Genomic DNA, 22,556 nt, shown 5'->3' on the forward strand with positions numbered 1-22,556 from the left:
GGGGAGATGAAAGACCCCCCAATCATCCCATTAACATTTGTATTGCCCTCAGAGGGACTACGAAAAGGATTTATTTAAGGGGCTAGATGCAAGTTCGCCATTTTATACTCACTACTGCCACCTCAGGTCATACGTGCAACTGCAGCTTCTATATTAAGCTCGTGCATGACGGCACTTTGGACCCGAATTAACACCTTTCTGAGTGACAGTGCAGGATTTTAGAGGCAGTTGTGGTGAACAGGTCGGGGCTCATTCTACACATTAGGACATTGTTGGAACATGTAGGGGGAGGAAAATACATAATTTTGACATTTTTAAACTCCGTATAGTCTCTTTAAGGTAAAACAGTAACTTAGTTCTGCTTTAAATGTATACACAGGCTAAAAGTGTATACTGAATATACTCCATAAACATGAAGCTTGTGTCTCTAGATATGTGGTCAACATGTTCCCACCAACTGATGACAATGAAATTGACAATGAAAACATTTTAGATGAAGTAATAGTTGTTTTTGTTGACATTTTTTGCTTGGCTTCTCAAGACAAGAGCAGAATGAGCCCCACACTTGGGGTTTCCAAATATGCCTATAGCATGTTCACATTTGGTGAAACTTGTGCTCTCTTATGCAGCTTAAGGAAACCCTAGTTCTTTTGTAGCTACTCCTTAAAACACCATTTAGTGCTCCCACAAAACATCAACAGTTTAACAAAAACTTGCTGGAATAAACGATATCAAAGGAACCATGTAACATCTTTCTTCACGCCTCTGCACATTTCATTAAAGTCCCCTCCATCCTCCGCATACCGTCACTGATAATCATTGACCATGAAGAAGGCAGGAAGCGTGTTGTACCCGCTAGAAAATCATTCTCTACACATCATTAAAAACACTTAAAGCCGGAAGTTATGTGAAGCGTGTAGGACAGACTCCGCTGCCTTGAAAAACAAAGCTAATTCAATTTCCCGACTCATTCATATCCTTGAAAGTTTAGCCCTCTCTACTTTCTTCTCCTCGAGCACTTTTTGAGGCGGATGACTGTGTTTTGCTGTCACAAATCGTTTCCGCTCATCACCTCTCTAACCGGTTATATAAAGCGTTCCGTCACATTCATCCCGGGGCGACTTTTGTGAGCGCACCTGGGTGAGTGACACACAGAAAGACGTGGTAATAAATGGTGTAAAATTATTCGGAAACGCGTCCTCGGGGGAAATGAATGATCTTTTGATGCGTGACACTTGAGGTGACGTTAGCGGTTAGCGAAAAATGCGAGCAATCAGGAAAGCGAAGATGGCGCGGAGGAATGTGACCTATTTGCCATTTATGAAATCAGGAAAGTTTCCGACGATAATCCTTAACTTTATGTAAGAGATGGTAATGCAAGGTATGATAGCGTTTGAAAAGGAACTCAGCATTTAGGAGAGCAGTTTCTATGGATCTGGCACTTTGACGTTTGCTGCCACCATGTTATAATGTTCCCTGATCAAAACATACCTAGGGTTATGTTATGAGTGCCTTAAAGGGATAGAGACAACTCATATTGAACAAAAGTATGGTCAAGTGAGCCTTAGAACAAGCCTCTTTTGATAAACGCAGTGAAGGACAGTGATCATGAAGTGGTTGGAATAATGGCTGAGGATGGACCTTCTCTTTGGCCCTGATGTTACTGCGATGCCACCCCCCAGTGGCTAGGGGTGACTCCAGAAAGCCCGCTGTAATACTGAACCTCGTAGAGACTTCAAATCTTCCAAAAATAACTTAAAAGCTTAGGTCTAAATATTATTTGTATTTTTTTTTTCCGAAATATGGCGTTTCCTCCAGTGACAACTCTGAGGGGAGTACCGTATTTTCCGGACTATAAGTCGCACTTTTTTTCATAGTTTGGCAGGGGGTGCGTCTTATACTCCGGAACAACTTTTTTTTAAACTCAAATATATAATTTCACATGCCACTAGGGGGTGTTGCAGGCTAATCAAGCAGCAGAAAGAAAGTTTGGAGTGAGCGAGAAAGCAGAGGTTCTTACCACAAAGAAGAAATCCATTTTTTTTATACTCTGGAGCGAGTCATAGTCCAGAAAATACGGTATTATATTTTCCACCATGCTGGTTTTTGTTCTGTATGTTTTTAAAGTTTGAACATAAGGCATTGATTGACAGGCCAAGGAGAACTGTGGGGGCTTGCTGCTGCTCTGCCCATCCTGCGAGGGCGGACCTTTATAGGAACATGCTTTGTTGGAGTCAATAATGTGAATGGACTTCTGTTAGAGGACCACTACTTCTATATTCCTGGGTTGGAATTATCACCAAATGCCTGAAAAACCTTCTTTAAAGAGGAGCATTTGGCAAAATCTTCAAATCAGAAATTGCGGCTTGATATCCGAAGATGAGTGCCAAGGTTCTCTGGTACAGGTTGCTCTGAAGGATGGGTCAATGGACAAACTACCCTATGGAGACAACAAACTTAACAGTATTGTAACCTCACCAACTGCATACCGTATTTTCCAGACTATAAGTCGCTGCGGAGTATAAGTCGCACCAGCCACCCTGATGCACCGTTGACAAGCCTCTCCCGGCAGCACGTAGTCCAAGCATCCGTTTGTGAACTCATTCCTTTCGCCATCTAGCGTTTAGCTCGTGATTAGCTTATTTTTGTTTTCTTCATTGCAGTAAGAGCAACCTCTGCCAGTCCCTCACAAGTTTCTCGCTAACTCCTTCTTTCTTTCTGCTGCTTGATTACCGTTTTCGGCTGCATATTTCACTACTTGCAGCTTGTCATCTGCAGAATACAAGCCTAGAGCGCCCTCTAGCGTCTGTCAGTGTGAAAATAAGAAACATGTGAAATCATGTTTCTGGGCGATATATCGATACTTAAGATATATCGATATATTTTTAAATGAGATGTGGAATTAGACCATATCGTGTATATCAGGATATTTCAAATTGAGAAAAGCTATTAAGTTGACAAAAAGAAACAGGTAATCTCAAGCTGATTTATCTTATTCTTAAACTGAGCACTTTATTTTGTTTTCTCTTTATATATAAATGCTGCCTTATTTTATTTTCTAGGCTATTTCTATTTAAGATTTGGGGTAGAATGATGGGGAATCTAACTGAATTCATTTTGTTGTAAAGTTGCTAATGGGAACAGATAATATAAGATTAATCTTCCCTCTGTTCCTTTTTGTTCATGTATGGATGAAAAAAAAAAATTGTGTAACGGCATGACATGACATGAACAAATAAATAAATAAATATGTTTTTTAAATTTAATTTAAATGTGCATGTGCACCTTACGGAGCTTTGTTATACAGTGTTTAAGTTTACATTTTATAGTGAGTTTTCCATAAAACTACTCGTATTTGACTTTGACTTAGCATTTCATTTCACAGCTCTCACTTTGTGGATATATATCGTATATCGATATTTATCAAACATTTATCGGGATATGAGTTTTGGTCCATATCGCCCAGTCCTTAATTTTGATATACAAGTCTAACTGAGTATAAGTCGCACCCCCAGCCAAACAAAAAAAGTGCAACTTATAGTCCAGAAAATACGGTACATGGAAATCAGACCAGTCTGCTCGGGAGGTGCACTTGACCCAGAGCACCTCACAGGTTGCTCTAGCGGCAACTGAAATAGATAAATTCAAGACAAAGCTGCCCGAGTTTAGAAACTTTACTTAACTGCATCTTCCTCTTCTCTTCCTACAGATCAAACCATGCCACTATCTCCCCTGCTTCGTCACATCCAAGAACGAGTGCCTATGGACGGACATGCTGTCCCACTTCGGATACCCCGGCTACCAGTCGCGGCACTACGCTTGCATCCAGCAGAAAGAGGGCTACTGCAGCTGGTATCGGGGCATGACCTCCCGCGACAAAACCACTATCAACGCCACCGACCCCTGAACCTAAACACAGCATCAACCTAAATCCACTGCCGCCTCCCAAAATCCTACAACCCCCCCCCCCTCAATCTTAAAGAGTGTTACTGGACTTGTTTGCTTGCTCTGTGTGGGCATCCTTTCACGGGGCCACGGAGGAAGGGAAAAAAAACAAAAAAACAGCACCAAACTATGACAGTGCCTGTAAAATAGCACTTCTGATAGAGGAAAAAAAAAGTATATTGTTGTACAGATCATGTTTGCCAAATCTCAAAAGTCAATATTTTTGCCCTATTGTGACAGACAAAGTAGTATGAGACTTTGTGTGAATGAGAACGTATGCTATCATGCTGCTCTGTAGTTGGCACGGGATCAAGAAAATAAGCTAAACAGCAATGTCCCCATACCACTTTTCCACAGAAGTACAAATATAGGAGCCTCAGAGGTTGCTACACTAGGTTAAGCAAAAAGGTTTACAGCAACCAATAAGGGACACACCTCAACACCCACCAAACTGCCATAGCCTCTGGAGGCAACTTCAAAACCCACAGCAAATTCTTTGGCGCGTGATGCGGAACGACCTGCCGATTTAGTCGTCATGAACCCAACGACCACTAGAAAAATTAAAAAGAAAAATTAGGGATGCACCGATACCACACGCTTGTACTCGTATTCGTACTCCCGATAGATACAGACGGCATCTCGTCATAGAAGGGGGCGTGGCTTATAGAATAGAATCTTTAAAGAAACACAATTTTTCTCTCTTGTTAGCCATTTTTGGTGGAATATGAACTTATTTATCATACATAAGTAAAGTCAAGTGTAAATCGGGCCCGTAGGGATATTTTCTCACAGCAGATTGTGCAGTAGAAGTGAAAAAACGGCAGTTGTAGCTAGCGCTAGCTAACTGCTAGCATTAGCCCGATGCTAACATGTAGCATCAGGTTAGCATTCTCCTTTATTTATGTATTTATGGGCTATTGAACCACTTTGCTCCTCCCCATGTCTTTGTTTCTTTCTTTAGTAGTAAACTATATTCATAATTCAGCATTTGGTAAAGTAGTTTTTGAATAATTAAAGAAAGTTTAGATTTTTCTCCAAATTATTTTCCCCCTTAACTGTTTTCAAACATGACCATATATGGGTGATTCTAGAGATGCCGTCTGTATCTATACCAGAAACCGATACCACTTGACGTGCGGCGCTCCTCTCAGCTCAGGAGAGCAAAGAGCAACAAACTATAGAATTGTTCAGCAGAAATAAAATATTCCACATAGAGCTGACTTTATTACAGACTACACTGCCTAAATCAGAGTCTGTGCTGGATTTGACCAGTGCTTAATGTCTCCTCAGCTCTGGGTCTGAAGAGTTTCCAAGACCATCCGCTAACGTTGCTAATGTTGCTAACTAGCGGCTAACGGCTCTGGTGATTCTGAGTTCTTTAAGCACATGGGCTTAATTCATCAGTAAAACTGACTGGGCAATAAATCGAAATTTAATTGAAATCACAATCTCTACTTTGGTCAATCTCAATAATTGTCATCAGACTTTGTAATCGACAGGTTTACAGCCATTTCTTTGGCACAAACAGTATCAAGTGCGGGAGTTTGGACGAGACAATGGAAGACTTTTGTGCGTTAAATGAAACTGGAGGAAAGCATTTGTTTTTGTTTGAGCTTAGGTTCTAATTTTAATGAATCAGCAAGATGTATTTCATTTAGCAAATAAAATCGAATCGAAAATTGAGATCAATCAATATGGAGAAAATAACTGTGATATATATTTTTTTTTAAATCACCCAGCCCTACTAAAAAGTACTCCATGTTTAACGAACTTCGGCTGCAGAAAAAAGAAATCAAAGTGCAACAAGAAGACAAAGACAAAAAGAGGTCAATAGCAGGAGTAACAATCTTACTATCATTAAATTGAAAAAATGAAATGAATACAGCACAGGCATTGAGTAGCTTTTGGACATGGACTGTTCTGTCTATGGAGGACAGTGCAATTGACTAAAAAATATATAAAAATAAAATGGCATATGTCCCTTTCTAATATAACTTCTCGTTAAAGGGAAGCCTACTTTACTCAAAGAAATGTAAACTAACCAATCTGCTGTGAAAAAGTCTCATAAACAATTACTTCAAAAAGTATGTTTGAGTAAACTGCCTTGTACTCCTATCGGTATTCGGTATCGGCAAGTTCTCAAATCAAAGTACTCGTATCGGTTTTAGAAACAGTGGTATCGGTGCATCCTTGAGAAATACCTGTTACATATCATTTTTATTACTGCATTGGGCATCTTGCAATACCGATAGATTTACTGTGGAAAAAAGACTGCCAATAATTGTGAAGATTATCTATATTTCTGAGCATATATGAACCAACATTACTCGGCATCAAAGCGCATACAAATTATTTCCATTTATTTACTGTAGCATCTGTCTTTGCGATGGGCGTTTTGATTGTGTGAATGGAAGACGATGCTGGACTGTCTGTTACGATGGAGAGGCAGGAAGGCGATGGGCCCCTGCATTGCCAGCGATACTTTATGCTGTATATAACATAAGCTAAACACGGCTGAAACCTCTGTGACTGGTGTATGGGTTAGAAATGTACATGATTTTCACCATTAAAAGAAAAAAAAAAGACAGCAATGAAGGACAATAATCTCCTCACGACCGCCAGTGTTCAATGTATTCTTGTCAATCATAACTGTCCCCATGAACAGGTCCATGCTAAACAGAGGTTTCGCACATTAAGATATTTTGTAAATGTATATTATTCAACTTTTTTTTTTTTCTTTTGTATTTAACTATTTGAAATGGACATTATAATATATACTTATGTAAGATTGAAATTAACAATATTGTAACTAAATCCGTTTTCATTTCACCTGTTTTTTTATGGTTATCCAATCACTGCAGTACCTTCAGTCCATTCCATAAAATGACACAGAATGCCACAGTTTAGATGAATAGGTAGTTTTGAGTATATTATGATATTTATATGTGCCGATGGCTCCATGTGAATTAAAGGGGAGGTTTTCAGCACAGCTCCGCCCTCTCAGAGCACGAGAAGCAAACCCATAAACTGAAACTTTATCACAACAAAACTGATGGATGTCAAAATAGCACTTTCTAACCACCAAACAAATGTTAATTAGTGATCAAGATGTGTTAGAAATTATCACCAGACACCAGAAAAAGCAGAATACCCTCCTTTAAGGTAAAAACTAAAGCTGTCACCAAGATATAGAAAAGATTATAATAATATTTTGACAAAGGCTGAGCCTGAATCAGAGCTGCCCCACTAGGTCATAACTCATACTTAACACAATGAGTGCCAAAAACGGGGAAAAAAATGTTTTTTACGATTTTTGTTTTTATTATTACAAAAAAGACACTCTAATACACCTTGTGTGTGATTTTGGCAGCTCTGTGATGAACAGAAGTGAAATAAATGACGATCAAAAACTTGTGAAAAGTCACGATCTGGACATTTTACATATTATTATTGCGTTTCTTTTTTTAGTCCGAGGGGCGTGGTGTTGTGTAGCGAACGGCTGTAAACCCGACACTTCTCTCTCACTCTCTGAAGCGTGTTAGACAAAGCAGAGCAGGAAAGATCGAAACAGTTGAGATTTGAACATTTCTCTGAGTTTTTAAATGGTCAAAATTGGTCCAAAGACGACTGAGAAACATCCTGTTAAAGTCTTCAATCCGAGAACCAGGCTCGATCGATAACATGCGGTGTTTCAAAACGTGAAACACCGCATGCGTTTGGTGTCGTTGAAAATTGTCTCGAAACAGAGATATTTAGGCATTTGCCTCTTCCCATAACGTTAGTGTCCGTCCAGAGAGGAAAGAAGACAGAGGAGGAGAGAGGAGTTAATCATAAAGGAGAGCGCTTCATAAAACACCCGTTATCTCAGTTTCTACAAAAAAAATCTGTGATTTTGATCAAAACTAGCCTCTGTTTAGCTTTGGATTTCAAAGGAACTGAGGCACGTAGAATTAAACTGTTTTCACCTACGGAGAGCTTACAATCTCAGCTTTCAAACAAGCCACAGCATGTGTCCATAGCTATAACATCGACTATGCTGTGGTGCTACAAATATCATGAAAAATGGATTGTTGGCACTCTACAGCTAAATCCCCCAAACAGCGCGGCCTCAATGTGTTAAATTGACAGCGTTAGAGGGTCAACACTCATTTTTAAAGCCAAAATAAAATACAGGCATAAGGTCAGGTTTTTGTTGGTGAAAAACACCTGATAACAGCGTCTGTACTGTAAAGGCGCTCGACTTTGCTGGAGCGGGACATCACCACCTCGTCTTCATGGTGATGCTGCTGCTTTGCTTTGACTACTTTTCTTTTGCAACTTTCTTTGGCATTAAAATTTGCAGATATGTAAAATGCCAGACTATGAACTATTAACAAACAGATCAAATAGTGTTAAAAGCCTATTCTTCTCTGTGGCATCACTGTGTCTTTCTCTGTGGTTCAATATTGTGTAAATACTCAGCACAGAAACACTTGGTCAAATTCTTAAAAAGAGAAAAAAAAAAAGCTCAAGGGGTCTGTTTTTGTGGTAGGGGTTAGAGATGTTGGACTTAATTTCTGTGTTTTATATTTTTATAATAAAGCGTTAAGGAAAAGCGACCCGTGTTGTGCTGTGGTTCTTGCTTTGGTTTTGCACTCACCATCTGCGCGTGTCCGGGGAAGAACGTCTGCTCATTCAGAGGGAATTTCTCTGGGCCCAGGGAGTGGTACAACTTAATCATCTGAGAGAACTGCAAAGACCAAGAACAACATAGTCAGGCGTCACGGGCTGGATCTGATTAACTCAAGTCTGCACTGTACATCGAACCTGACAGCTATTAAGGCAGAAACAAAGATTACATGTTCAGTTTAAGGCAGAAACATAATGACAAACCAATCAATAAGTTAGCATTTGACAAAAGTAAACATGGAACTGAGACTGGACTGTAATACAAAGCACATTTTTTAAATAAGCCCACACTTCCTAAAAAAAAGCAATAGATGAACAACATTCATAGCGGATAAATAGATCCATTTTGAGAAATACTACAAAACATTCACCAAAGCAAGAACGTCATGAGATTTAGACACAATTCTAGAAAACTACACTGCAAAAAGTAATTAACTCGATCAGTATAAACATCTCAATTTGAGCACAATAATCCAAATTTTAGTTGTTTTGACTAGTTAAGAAGTTCTTGGGCATTTGTCCTAGATCATTTCACTTGTTCTGAGATGTTTCTGACTCGTTTCGATACATTTCGTCCTCATTTCAGGTAATTTTCTTTGCCAATGGGGAAAGAAAATTGGTCTTATCTCATTGGCAATTTTATTTCAAGCGAGATTTACCCTAGAACTGGTCTGAAATGTCCTCAAACAAGCAAAGTAAACTTGGTCCGATCAGGAAAAGTGTCTAAATGAGTGAAAACCGCTCAAAACAAGATACATTTCCTCAATTCAAGTCATTTAAGCCAATGCTTGATATTCACTTTTTGCGGTGTAAAATGTAAGCCACAAGGCCATCAACAAGAAACGAGAAAAATAAGTTTCTCATTGTAACAATATGTCAAACACAGGGAAGCAAAATTGTACTTTACTAACATGGAAGACTCAGGCAACAGATGATGCTTCCATGATTTTTTGATTAGCATCAGTCTGTGACAGTGGCGTTCTGGGTCATTGGGTGATCATTGGAACCGTTTGGGACGTTTTGTGGCGGGCTGCGGCACGTATAGTCCGGCAGTAAAAAAACAAAAAAACTCTATCGTTCCAAAGTTTGGGGTCACATAGGTCAGTTCTATAGTTTCTCTAATCAGCACAACAGTTTTCAGCAGTGCTAGCATAATTGCATGAGGGTTTTCTAATGATCAATTACCCTCTAACACGATAAGCTAACACATTAGACACTGGGGCGATGGCTGCTAGAAATGCGCCTCTGCACACTTACAGCAGGAACCATATGTTTACATACACTTCATAAAAAGACACATTTGCATTTTTTCTCTCACTGTCTAACATGAAACCAGAATTAACCTTTTTTTGTTTTTTTTTGTTTTTAGATAAATTAGATTATTAAGAAATATTTATATTTGTTAACTGCCAGAAGAATGAGAGATATCATTTTCTACACATCAGCCAGGAAGTTAAAGCTTGGGCTCAGATGGGTCTTCCAAATGGACAATTCCCAAAGCAAACTGGTATAAAAGAGGCTTAAGGATAACAAAGTCAATGTTTTGAATTGACCATCACAAAGTCCTGATCTCAAACCAGTAGAGAATGTATGGGCAGAGCTGGAAAGCCATGTGCACTCAAGGTGGCCTACAAATGTGGCTCAGTTACACCAGTTCTGTTTGGAGGAATGGACCAAAAGTCCTGCCAGCTATTGTGAGAAGCTTGTGGAAGGAAATCCAAAACGTTTGACCAAAGTTATACAGTTTGAAGGCAATGCTACCAAATATGAAGGAACTGTATGTAAGCCTTTGGTTTTGTAAAAAGTAATCAAAAATTGTGTAGAAAATTATGCCTCTCATTCTTCTGGAATTTGACAAATACATTTTTTTTCTTAATTCTAATTGACTGAAGAAAAACAAAAGTTGATTCTGGTTTCATGTCAGACAATGAAGTTGTGTGAAGTGTATGTAAACATATATGGTTCTCACTGTATGTGGGTATTCCATTAAAAATCATACATTTCTGGCTAAAATAGGCATTTACAACATTAACAATGTCTAGACTGTATTTCTGATTCATTTAATGTTCTTTTCTGTGACCCCAAACTTTTGAACGGTAGTGTATACAGTATATATAGGCATTTAACTGGGCTACAAATTTGAAACATTGATAGTTACAGAAACTTTTTTCCATATAAATCTACCACATAATGATTGAGGAATTGAAAACAGAGAGAAAGAATTTGATGCTCTTGTTCAAGTTGGTTGGCTCTAATGTAGCAGATTCACACTACAGAGGAGGATATAAAAAAGTGCCAAGTGGGTGCTAAAAAAGCCAGGTCAAGGAAAAGAAAGGCATTTAAAACTCATGTGTAAATACTGCAGTAAGATAAACACTGGATTTTATTTGTATAGCAAGGTCTACTGACTGGCTGGAGAAGTGCCAGATACTTAATGTGACCAAGTGACAATTACTACCTCATTAGGAAGGAGGAAAGAATATGACAATGCGAACTCCAGTCATCTGCTCCTCAGTCAATCAATTATCCAGGTGAGCTAAACCTTCAACAGTAACGCACTTTTAGCAACAGCAAAACTTAAGGGTCAAAACCTAAAACTCGAGGGCTCAAATGAGGTCCCACATGCCACTGTTATGGACAGACTATCATGGCTATTTCATCCCCATAGCATTTGGTCTGTGAGGCCGTGCACGTGGATGCGAGGTACATCTACCTACCACCCAGGGTTTGCTGCAGAAGTTGTAGATGGAATAGAGGGAGTTGATGCTGGCGACGCCTCCAAAATGCAGCCCAATGACCAGGTTCCTGAAGTCCTCTCCTGGGATCATGCTGTAGGCGTGTTGGCGGATCAGGACGAAGTCTGGTTTGAACGACCTGTAAAAGAAACACTGATGAAGCCACTTTGCATTGATCAACTTTTACATTTTCAAACTGTGTCCAGAACAAGGTTAAAGTTGAACTAAATGGGACAGATCATGGCAAAAAAAACAGACTTTTCTTTTTCAACAATTGAAGTTTGAGTTACCATGCATTATCGGGCTGGACGATGAATCATATTAACTTGATTAATTCATGCTTCTGAAAACTGGAAAATCAGAAGCTGGTCGAAGCACAGTCAAGTTTCCTGCTACTTTTAACCCGGAGATATTTGCATGTCACAGGAGGCAATGGAGGCAGGCTGTAAAGTGGATTTACGGCGACTCTCCTCTGGTCCAAAAGTGCTGCTTATGTTTGAACAGACGCACTCCAGCTGTTCCTGCTCTCAGCAGAAAACACATCAAAGACAGCCCAGACCTTTTGTATGATGGACTGATTTTGAGGACACAAACCACATCTGGGTCACAGCGATTCAAAGTCTGAGGGCTATGATGATGGACTCTTACTGACAACACAGCTGCACAAATGCAGTGTCGTTTAAGGTCCTGCATTAAGCTGAATGTGTATGTAATCTTAGCTCTCAAATTTTGTCCAACTAAGACAGCAACCTAATGTTATTACGAGCAGCCAGTAAATGCTCTAATATCGGCCGGGGCCTTTATTTACTCAAGGGCATCTAGGACCAGGCCTTTATTGGAACCAGGCCACAATTAGAGACAGGCCTTTATTTCTATTTGAGCAAAACGGACGACCAGGAAAATAAAGAAAAACGAGATTGATGTCCATTTGCACCTAAAATATTAGGTTAATTTATTAATTAACATTTCAAACCCTCTCCCAACAGCTGGATCATTGACGCCTTATATTTTGTAGGGACAACAGGAAGCACTTCGCTTCTGTTCGCGGAACATTGACATCAATGTCACTGCAGGTTTCTGTTTCGTTTTTACCGTGGACCGGATTATTTGTTGTTATCTTGTGTAAAAGGCGAGTTTAGACGGAGCGTTTGTGTTTGTGATCGATCATGAGACTGACCCAAGAGAAGACGAGACGCTCGCGCTGATGGGAGGAGTTATTTTGAGGCGTGGGACTGACCTGCACACGGAGCAGCTGGACGTGCTTTGAAGACGCGATGGCAACTTTATTAAAACCCTGGAGGGTCACACGACATTTGTTGCCCTGTTTCCAAATATCGTCACAGGAGGTTTGAAAAGTGGCTAAATCTGTGTCAAAGTTACGCTCGGATCAGCTCCTCCGCAGCGTCCCCATCGGCCCGGGTTCCCGTTTGTTTACTTCCTGCACGCGAGTTATCATTTACACGAGTATGAGACAAATTTCTAACATGGGGAATATTTCTACCATTATAGTTTCTAATAAAAGCCCCGGCCTGTTTTAGAGACCGGCTTTAATTTGCCTCCACCAGCCGCAAACTCGGCCTCTGTCAGAGACCCGGCCGCTAATGGAATACAGGCCAGTATTAGAGAATTTACGGTATGTATAGACATTTTTAGACAAAAGCATTTTTCCTCATTAGCCTCGCAACACTGTTTAAGACCGAGAGAAAACATGCCCCCCCACTCTTTTTAGACATTTCCCGGTGGACTAAAAGCATTTAGCACATTCAAAAATGTTTGAAAAATTAAAAAAAATGCCCAGTAGATGTGAAAAATTAGCATTCTGAGCTCAGCCAGCCACAATAGCATGTAGTTTGCCGCTAATGTTAGCATTATGGTTGGCATTCAATACTATTTATCTACAAATTTGGGTTGTTTCAGAGTTTCTGTTCAGCATTTGTTAAAGCAGTACTAAGTAACTCATGCCCCTAGAGGCCACAAGTGCCACTGCAAGTGTCGTAGCATGTCACGTTTTTTTACTCATTAATTGTCCGTGAGAGTAAATTCTACACTGATAGAAAAGACAAAGGGACAGAGGGATATTGTACATCCAATTACACAATGGAGATCATTTTTTTTCACTCAAACTTGGCTGTAAATGCTGTTTAAGTGGTGCTTGCCTGTTGTTAGCTTTGCCCGTTAGCCTGCTAGTTTCTTCTTCCTGATTCCATTAGTGTGTATTGGTGCTCCGGGTCAGAGCAAGGAAAGCTGGAAGTGTGGTTTTCTGGCCAGAGACACCAGGGGGAGATGAAATATCCCCCAATGATCCCATCAAACACTTGTCTTACCCCCAGAGGGACTACGGAAAGGATAATTAAGGCAACTTAGCGCAGGTTTAATGCCGTTTTTGAGCAGTAAGTGACAAAGCAGCTGTCCTCGATTTGAGTTGGTTCCAAAAGAATCCCCCTTGCCTTGCCAAGAAACACCATCTCAAGCCATTCCAATGATTCTCTCACCTTTTTCATGACACTTCAGAAACATAACTGTGATGATTGATGTGGGGATGAAGTGCTAAGGGACAGAAACTTTTAGACAAATGTTCCGGAGACAAATGCTTATACAGAATGCTGTTTCCAACTTAAACCTGTGTGTAATGTCCATGCCAGGTGTGCAGCAGGATACAGAGTCCAAAACAGTGCAGCCCAAAGGCATTATCTTTCCCCCGTGTTGCAATTGTACAGACATAGAAACATCTAACAGTTTTACTTATACTAAACCTCATCAAACTCCACCTCAATATAACCTGTTAATGGTAGAAAGACTTGATGCAGAAGAGACTATTTGCAGTACGACGCCTTTGCTCACCTTGATGGAGCCAGTGGCCTATAACCGCGGGGCATTACCGGGCTGCGCCACCCATTAACTTTGTTTTTTATCTATTCTAAAACTCCCTGGGGGCCGCGGATTACACCTGCGCGGGACATTTACGCTTGATGATGCGAATCCTCAGCGTCCTGCCATCGTCTCTTCACGGCCAATATGCAAATGCGCCCTTTCAAACAGGCCATTAGGGGCGCAATAAAAGCTGATAACAGGCCATGAGCAGGGTTAAGCATTAGGACACCAGCTAAAATGTATCCACGTGGAGTTCGGAGCACTTGGGAAGTCAATTGAGCGAGTTATGGACAGATGTTCTCCTTAGCAAACAGCCCAGAGATGAAAAACAGAAGGCCTTTCTGTGTCTGTATAGGAATGCACTGAGCATATAAGGCGATTACACAATATATGGTTCGTGGCCAACAGGTTGTTTCTATCAGCAGCTCAAGAGTCAAAATTTTGATTAAAGTAAAAGTATTGTAAGAGCTCCATATTTGATTGTTAAAGCAATGAAATGCATCAATCTATTTCAAGGCTGGTACTACTCCACTACTTTTTTTTAACTAGATTATAAGTAAAAGTATTTTGAAGTTTGGTCCACCACTCAGCCTTAAAGGGATATTTCAGGATTTTTGACATAGGGCCTCATTTCCTAGTTATCCAGAGTGTTGCTGATACCTGGAGATTTTTTTTTTTTTAATTCATGCAGTTCTTCTGTTTGAGGAGTTTCGTGGCGCTAGGCTAATGCAAGGCTAGCGCATTTCTATGGTATCAGCTAGCCTGTATTACCCGCTCCACAGAGCACCTGAGGCAAATGACTTATAACGCCAGACTAACCATATACATGTCTGTGTTGATAGAATAATTTTAACCATTTTGCATTTAAAAGACCTTATATTTGAGCAGCATCAGCTTCGTGGTTGAATAAGCTACGCAGCGGCGGAGTGATCTGTTACAAAATAGTCCCTCAAAATGCGATCATTCATGTGATGCAAGGTTATATTCCAAAAATTATTCTATCGACAGACATTTATATCATTAGTCTGGTGTTATAAGTGATTTGCCTCAGGTGCACTGTGTGGAGTCAGAGACTGTTTTTAATGCAGGCTAGCTGATACCATAGGAATGCGCTAGCCTTGCATTAGCCTAGCGCCACGAAACTCTTCAAACATAAGAACTGCATGAATTACAAAAAAAATACACTCTGGATAACAAGGAAATGAGGCCCTATGTCAAAAATCCTGAAATATCCCTTTAACTTACTTCCAGTACCACCACCGTAACTACACCGAAAGGCTCCACAAACAAAGGTCTTATTAATATTCAGTTGGACCCGTCTTTAGCTTTGACTGCAGCACACATTCGCTGTGGCATTGTTTCAGTAAGCTTTTGCAAAGTCAAAAGATCCAGTGTTGCATTCATTTTTTTTTTACCCGGATCTTGTATTGATGAGAGGAGAGTGTGACCACTGTGCAAAGCCTTCTCCAGCACATTCCAAAGATTCTCAATGGGGTTAAGATCTGGACTCCGTGGTGGGCATCACATGTGTCACGCTCCTTGAACCACTGTTACACAATGTGAACTCGATGAATCCTGACATTGTCATCTTGAAATATGCCTGTGCCATCGAGGAAAAAGAAATCTATTCATGGAAAAACCTGGTCATTCAGGATGTTCAGGTCGTCAGCTGATCTCTGATCCTCTTGGCACATTGTGTTGCTAAACCTAAACCTGACCAACTGGAGCAACCCCAGAGCAGAACAACTAGTTGATAAATTGGCAACTCTTTTTTTTTTTTAATGTTTACTCATCTTTGCCCTCTGGATCAGCTCCAAAGAGTTGTTTTTGGGTCGGGGGTTGGCGTGTTGTCTGCACAAAGTCCCTATGTCCTGCTCTGAGCTTGGCCCTTTTCCATATCAGTGTCCCATCAGCCTGTCTCTCATCGATAAGAGCTGTTGAATACCACAGCCTCGGACGCACATGCCAGAGATTGTATACACTCGAACAATGGACAATTGTGTAAAACTGGCAACACATCACAGCAAATATCTATAGTGGAGAGAGTCTTATGCCGCATATAATGTCTGTAAGGGCGACATGAGATTTTGACCAAAGTAGTTTAGATAGAGGACGATTATGGCATTAGGTTTAGCACAACACCGTTATATAGGATACACACACTAAGGGGTTGGCATGACACTTAACCTGCATGGCTTTGTCCCTTCACAGTGTGTGGTTGGTGATGGAAAGAAGCATGCTCTCGTTGAAAGTTCCATGTGGCATGTTTTTGATATGAACTTCTTTAATTTGTCCTGGCAACCAATTACTGTATAAGTATAAGGAGCAGCTCTGTTATTATCCAAATCACTAGATGTTCTTTTTGGTAAGCTTCGTGCTGCGGTTGTTTGGACGATGGGTTAGCTAGCGATGCCGACCCTGCGGCACCAGCTGCTTTGGTGGAGGCACAAACTGCCAAAGCCACACTGTGCGGGAGATCGTTCACGGTTGTGTGAACGGATGGAAGAATATAGTACAATAAAGTATGATATCGAAAAACACATTTTAATCGTGACTTGATGAAAAAGTCCAATGGATATGGTGTACTAGAAGTAGCATTACACACATAACAAACCAAGTGAGGCTGTTTACTTATGGTTGGTGCAATTATTTGGAACAAAGGTGTAGGAATAGGATGGACTCATTCAATGTTTATGTTTTTCTGTTTACTCTTGTTAGAGAGCGTAAGAGTAGCTCCTCAGGGCCAATTTGGCCGACAGGGTTATCTCAGTTAGCTACTACAGCCATCTCACAGTCTCTTCAGTCCTGCCAGATGGGTTAGTAATTAGTTACTTTACTCAGTTACATTTACTTGAGTTTATATCCGAATATAACTTATGCCAATTTACTTCTTTAAAGGGGGGGTATTATGCAAAATGGACTTTTTCAAGCTTTACATCATGTTATTATGTCATTCCCTCATTAAAAACATGCCTGAAGTGTTGCCTTGGCACATTCACGTATTTTTGAGTAATCTGTAAAAACTCTGATGGCGGCCATTTTAGGGATAGGTTTGCCTGAGTCCTCCTAGGAACGCCCCCACCTCCTGGAGACGCCTCCGAGCTTTCGTCACCAGCCGAGTAACCAACCACTGCTCCTCAGCAGAACCCCCTCCCCACTGATGCCACAGACAGCGTGTGGAGGGGGCGTGTCGGAAAGGGTCAGAGGTTCTTAAAGAGACAGAGGCCTATTTCAAGACATTCACTACAGCCATTTTGAGAGAGCAATTTTATACAAGGCAGTTATTCTAATTTACTGCATTTACAGACCAACAGAAGGTTTGCTCATCATTGTAGTGTGATATAGACTGGTGCTATGTGATTCAAAAAAGCATAATACCCCCTCTTTAATTCTTATTCTTATATCACTTCTCACTTCGTCGATTTACAAAAAATCCCATGTGCACTGTCCGTCATAGACGTAACAACCCATGTCCAAAAGCTAATGAATGTGTGCTGTATTTATTTATTCATTTTAATAATAGTATCAGGATGGTTACTTATTGTTACCACTAAAGGATTGGCCTCTTTTTGCATTGGCCTTATTACAACTAAATGTGCTCATGTCACGTATAGCCATTTAGTAAGTGGTTGTTTATTTTTGCTGCAGCTAAATGTTATGCTCAATATGGACATGCTGTAGTTCTTTACCGTTAAGTCGGATTTTGTCTGGATTTGTTTTACAGGAAGGAAGGACTTTTATTTGTATGGCGCCTTTCACAGACATGGACACAAAACACTTTACATGGGACCATTTACAGTCACTCCATACTCAGTGGTGATGAGCTACGTATGTAACTTCAGTTTACCCTGGGGGAAAACTGTGGCCTATTGTACATGTTTTTAGTGGTAGGGGAAACCGGAGGAAACCTACGCAGACACAGGGAGACGATGCAAATTGCACACAGAAAGGCCCCGTCCAGGCACTAATAGAAAGCTGCAGACCCGTTTAGGATTAGGTTAGGGTTGTTGGGGTTAGGGTTAGGTTAAGATTAGGATAGTATAGGAACAAAAATAACAAGCAATGTGTATGCCGTTCGAAGTTATGTTATCTTATCAATCAACAGAAGCATCTAATTTATGTTTTGTTTTCATGAAAAAATGTAAATAACTAGCCATCTAACTTCTCAGTTGCGTGAAGCAGAACATCAATCAACATCAACCTTCCTAAAAGCTGATCGGTTTAGATCCGCCTTATCCAGCAGAGGGCGCAGTATCACGGTGGATTCGCTTCACGGTAGATCGGTCTTGGCTCCGAGTCTGCAGCTTTACCCTACTCCGTCCAGGTGGGAATCGAACCCTGGACCTTCTTGCTTCGTGCACCACTGTACAGATGCATTACGTCACTGAGCATGAAGCAGCTAACAATGGCCAGAGCCGTTAGCAGCTGGTTAGCAACTTTTTTGCCCTGTAAACACCGCAGTCCTAGCGCTGTGGAATGATGAAAACAACATTTAGCACTGGTTAAATCCAGCACAGAGTCTGATTTAGGAAGTTAAGTTTATAATAAAGTCAAGTATTTCCACTTAAAGCTGTACTAAGTAACTCTTCCCCCTAGAGGCCATAAGCGCAACTGCAGGTGTAGTAGCAAGTCACGATTTGTTTTAACTTATTATCTTGGAGAGTAAATACTAAGCTGACAGGAAAGGCGAAGGAAGAGAGGGTTACTGTGCATCCAATTATACAAACTTGGCTGTAAATACGGTTTAAAGTGACTTTAGCCCCCAGTTAGCTTTGCCCATTAGCATGCTAGCTTCTTCTTCGTTATGCAGAAGAGACAAAGGGAGAGAGGGATATTGTACATCCACTTACACAATGGAAATCTTTTTTTTTTCACTCAAACTTAGCTGTAAATACTGTTTAAGTGGCGCTGGCCCGCAGTTAGCTTTGCCCGCTAGCCTGTTAGCTTCTTCTTCGGGATTCTATTAGTGTGTATTGGGGCCTCCGACCCGTAGGCAGCGATTTGCCATTGTGGTTTTCTGGCCAGAGACACCAGGGGGAGATGAAAGACCCCCCAATCATCCCATTAACACTTGTTTACCTTGATAAATCCTTTCCGTGGTCCCTCTGGGGGTAATACAAGTTACTTAGTACTACTTTAAGGATTCTCCAGCTTGGGGAAATAAAAGGAAGGATCCCATACTATGTTTACATGGACTAACAAGATGCACTATCTTATGTAATTTGGAGTTTTCTGAAGGGGATTTTCGAAATGGACATTGAACCTGGCCTATATTTGCGAGTGTAACAAAAACAAAACGTGAATAGACTCTTCTGTGTGTGGTCTAGATGAACTGTCACTTGAGGAAACCAAGGGGAAGTCTGAATATACAGTGTGCTTGATGGGCTGAGGAGAGCGGAGGCTGCACAGGTTGAGCCCACACAAAGCATAATAACAGTGAGGTATAAAAAGTGCATTAGACATGGCTCTGTTATTGTCATCGAGCTGCCTCCCACTGCTCTGGAGTCTGTGGTCAACGATTCTAATGCTCTCTGCTGCAGTAGGCATGCTTTAATACTGTACCTTTTTCAGCCTTTTAGACATGTTTAACATCGGTTTTAGCTGTACACAAGTGAAAAGACTTGGTCACTTCTGTCAATGCATTCCTCATTTGGTGAGAACAAATCGCTCATAAATCCTGGAAAACCAACACAGTAGCAAACGATGCTCTTGAGTGATAAGTCAAACGTACTGCATGAGAAAGCCCGTGCAGCAGTGGGACCGAACGCTGCACTGAGCCGGCTGCAGTGTCCTGTCACAGAGCCAGACCAAGAGCGGAGCTGGAGGTTTGGCCGCAGGAGTTGAGGAGAAACAACACGCCACAGCGACAGGATCTTCAGCGAGTGCCACGTCGCTACATGCACAGATATATCAGAGTGTGTGCAGTATTTCACTTCTTAATCTGGCTGTCCTTTGTTCCCTTTTCTTTTGAAGTACTTTTAAGTGAATGAAATATAACCCTACAACCCTATATTTGCGGTCCCTCAAAAGATAAGATGTCACTGCACAATTGCGCAAAGTGATTGTAATAAGACATAAAGCTCTTAGGGTTCGGTCTTAAAGGAACAGGCCACCGTTTTTCCATACTGAGATATGTTCCTACCTGAGCTTAGACAAGTTGATACAAATGCTAACAACATCTTTGGTCGTTTTGTGTGACTGAGCGCACGCACAAAGACCAGACAGGTACGCATCAACTAAGCTCAGGCAAGAACATATCTCAGTATGTAAAAATGGTGGCCTGTTCCTTTAAGGTTAGCGTTAGTGTCTTATGTCCTATTACATTGTGAACCTCCAAACTACAAATAATATTACATTAGGTACAATTTATTTACACATTGTACTAAAATTGGCAGGTAAAATGCATCAAAGGTAGCATAAAATACAGAGTTTACAATAATTGGTATAATTGCAAGCTCCTTTATTAAACCGTGAATGTCGGAGGAGACCTGCACATCCATTGTTCACTTCAGGCAATTATTAAAGCTCGTCTAGTGAGACAGAGGTGCGCCGTGAATCCCTGGAGGAATATGCGCTATATTTTGACACACATGGTCTGTTTTTCTTTCACAAATGTTTACAATGTGGATCGATGGTGCCAAATTAAAGCCAAAAATTTAGAATTTTACCCAATAAACAAAACATTGAAATACAAGCATTTATTTTATGATACTTTCATCATTGAAAAATCCATCATGACTGTACAAACAAACATGAGCCTTTGCTGTGAGCGGCTCAGCTCTCCTCAGACATGACTGTAGGTTTACTGGGAGTGGGGACGTCTCCAGCTCGTCTCCATGGAGATGTGACTAAAGTCAGCAGAATTTGAGATTTAAATTGACTCTGTGCATAACTTCAAATCAAAACAAGGCAAAGAAGCGACATCCTGTTTCGATCCAGCTCGTCAAAATAAAAGCACCATCTTATTCATTAGTTCAGCAGTTCATTAGTTCAACTTTCTTTTTGCCCAACAATTAACAGACAAACACTTAGTATGTGTTTATTTAATTATATTCTTGTAATGTTGCAAGTACCTGCGGAACTAATCAATGAGACGAGATGTGTGCTTTTATTTTGGCGCGCTGGATCGAAACAGGAAGTCGCTTCTTGGGCGGCGTTGTTATGATTTGAAGTTATGCACAGAGTCAATTGGTTGATTTGATCACCCACTGCAGTAAAAGCACATTCTGTGTTGAGCTGGTCATTAAGAGCATGTTTTGTTCTGATGGGAACAATCTGTGGTTTTGTACAGCCCAATATATAACGGGAAACAAACATTAAAGCAATGAAACAAAACAATAAACAAGGTAATGTAAAGTTCAGGCAAATTAAGCATCCAGGCAAACAAATGTCCAAATAAGCGTCGGCAGCAGGTGGTGACGAGCCACGTGGGTGTCCCCCGTCCTTAGACTCTCCGGCACGGCCAGGAAAAACTCAAAAACCCAGCGGGACACTCAGGGAGAACCACAGAAGGAGAGATCCACTCCCATGGACGGACAGGCTATAGAGACCCAGGACCGATGGGAGTCCCTCAGCAGACGGGCCAAGATCGCAACAGTGTAGTCCAAAAGGTTGCGTAGGGTGCCTTTAAGTTTACTCTACTACAAGAAAATAATTTGACCACAGCTTTAAGTAAAGGGGGTAAAGTAAAGGGGCTAGATTATTTAAAATCCTTAAATTGCAAATAGAATTGGACGCTGGCAAGAGATTCCTTGGTACTGTATTTCCACAGCACCGGTAACAGTTGTAATAGTAGTGCTCGTGGTCCTTTTTTTATTTTAGTAATCTGATGTCAGAGCAGAGGTGAAACAGAGATGTGTGAGAGCCAGGTTTCATGAGGACTTCAGAAGGACAGAGGTCGGAGGTCACAGACATGAGACACAGAGGAGACAAGGCTGTATTTATACTCTGCTGAAACATTAGTGTCATCACAGTGGACTTCAGTAGTCTACTAGAGATAAACGTATATTGTGTGGAGTGTATTTACTAATATGTGGTCACGAGGCATCAGAAATCAAAGCAGAGATGTTTGAATATGGTCGACTGGACTGGGTAGGTGAGCTGAGGCTTCACTTCTATCTTCAGAAGCTTCTTCACGCTGTAGTCAGACTGGTACGGGGCCTTGTGTGTTTACCATTCATACATCTGAAAACAAGATCATTTTGTTGTATTCTTCATTCATTCATTATTCATCACTGTAGTCATTGAACTACAGTATATTCCCTACTCAATACGGGCTTAAAGTGCACATTCACAACTTTGAATAGTGGACTTTCGTATCTAAGTCGGAGGGAGGGT

General features: G+C 40.8%; 2 protein-coding genes across 3 annotated transcripts in view; one reads left to right on the forward strand and one right to left on the reverse strand.

The window, feature by feature from the left end:
• LOC306960175 (metalloproteinase inhibitor 3) overlaps nt 1-4,032 on the forward strand; it is a 33,502-nt gene extending 29,470 nt beyond the window's left edge. The window contains exon 5 of the mRNA XM_079552537.1: nt 3,710-4,032. Coding sequence (XP_079408663.1) covers nt 3,710-3,907 — 198 coding nt within the window. The 3' untranslated portion in view covers nt 3,908-4,032. The remainder of the gene's footprint in view (nt 1-3,709) is intronic.
• syn3 (synapsin III) overlaps nt 1-22,556 on the reverse strand; it is a 190,818-nt gene that overhangs the window by 94,862 nt on the left and 73,400 nt on the right. For both annotated transcript variants that reach the window (XM_079552466.1, XM_079552467.1), the window contains exons 5-6: nt 11,331-11,487; nt 8,585-8,674 (exon numbers count right to left, since the gene is read on the reverse strand). In XM_079552466.1, coding sequence (XP_079408592.1) covers nt 8,585-8,674; nt 11,331-11,487 — 247 coding nt within the window. The remainder of the gene's footprint in view (nt 1-8,584; nt 8,675-11,330; nt 11,488-22,556) is intronic.

The sequence above is a fragment of the Gobius niger genome (assembly GCF_951799975.1).
Source record: "Gobius niger genome assembly, chromosome: 2".
NCBI classification, from domain to species: Eukaryota; Metazoa; Chordata; class Actinopteri; order Gobiiformes; family Gobiidae; genus Gobius; species Gobius niger.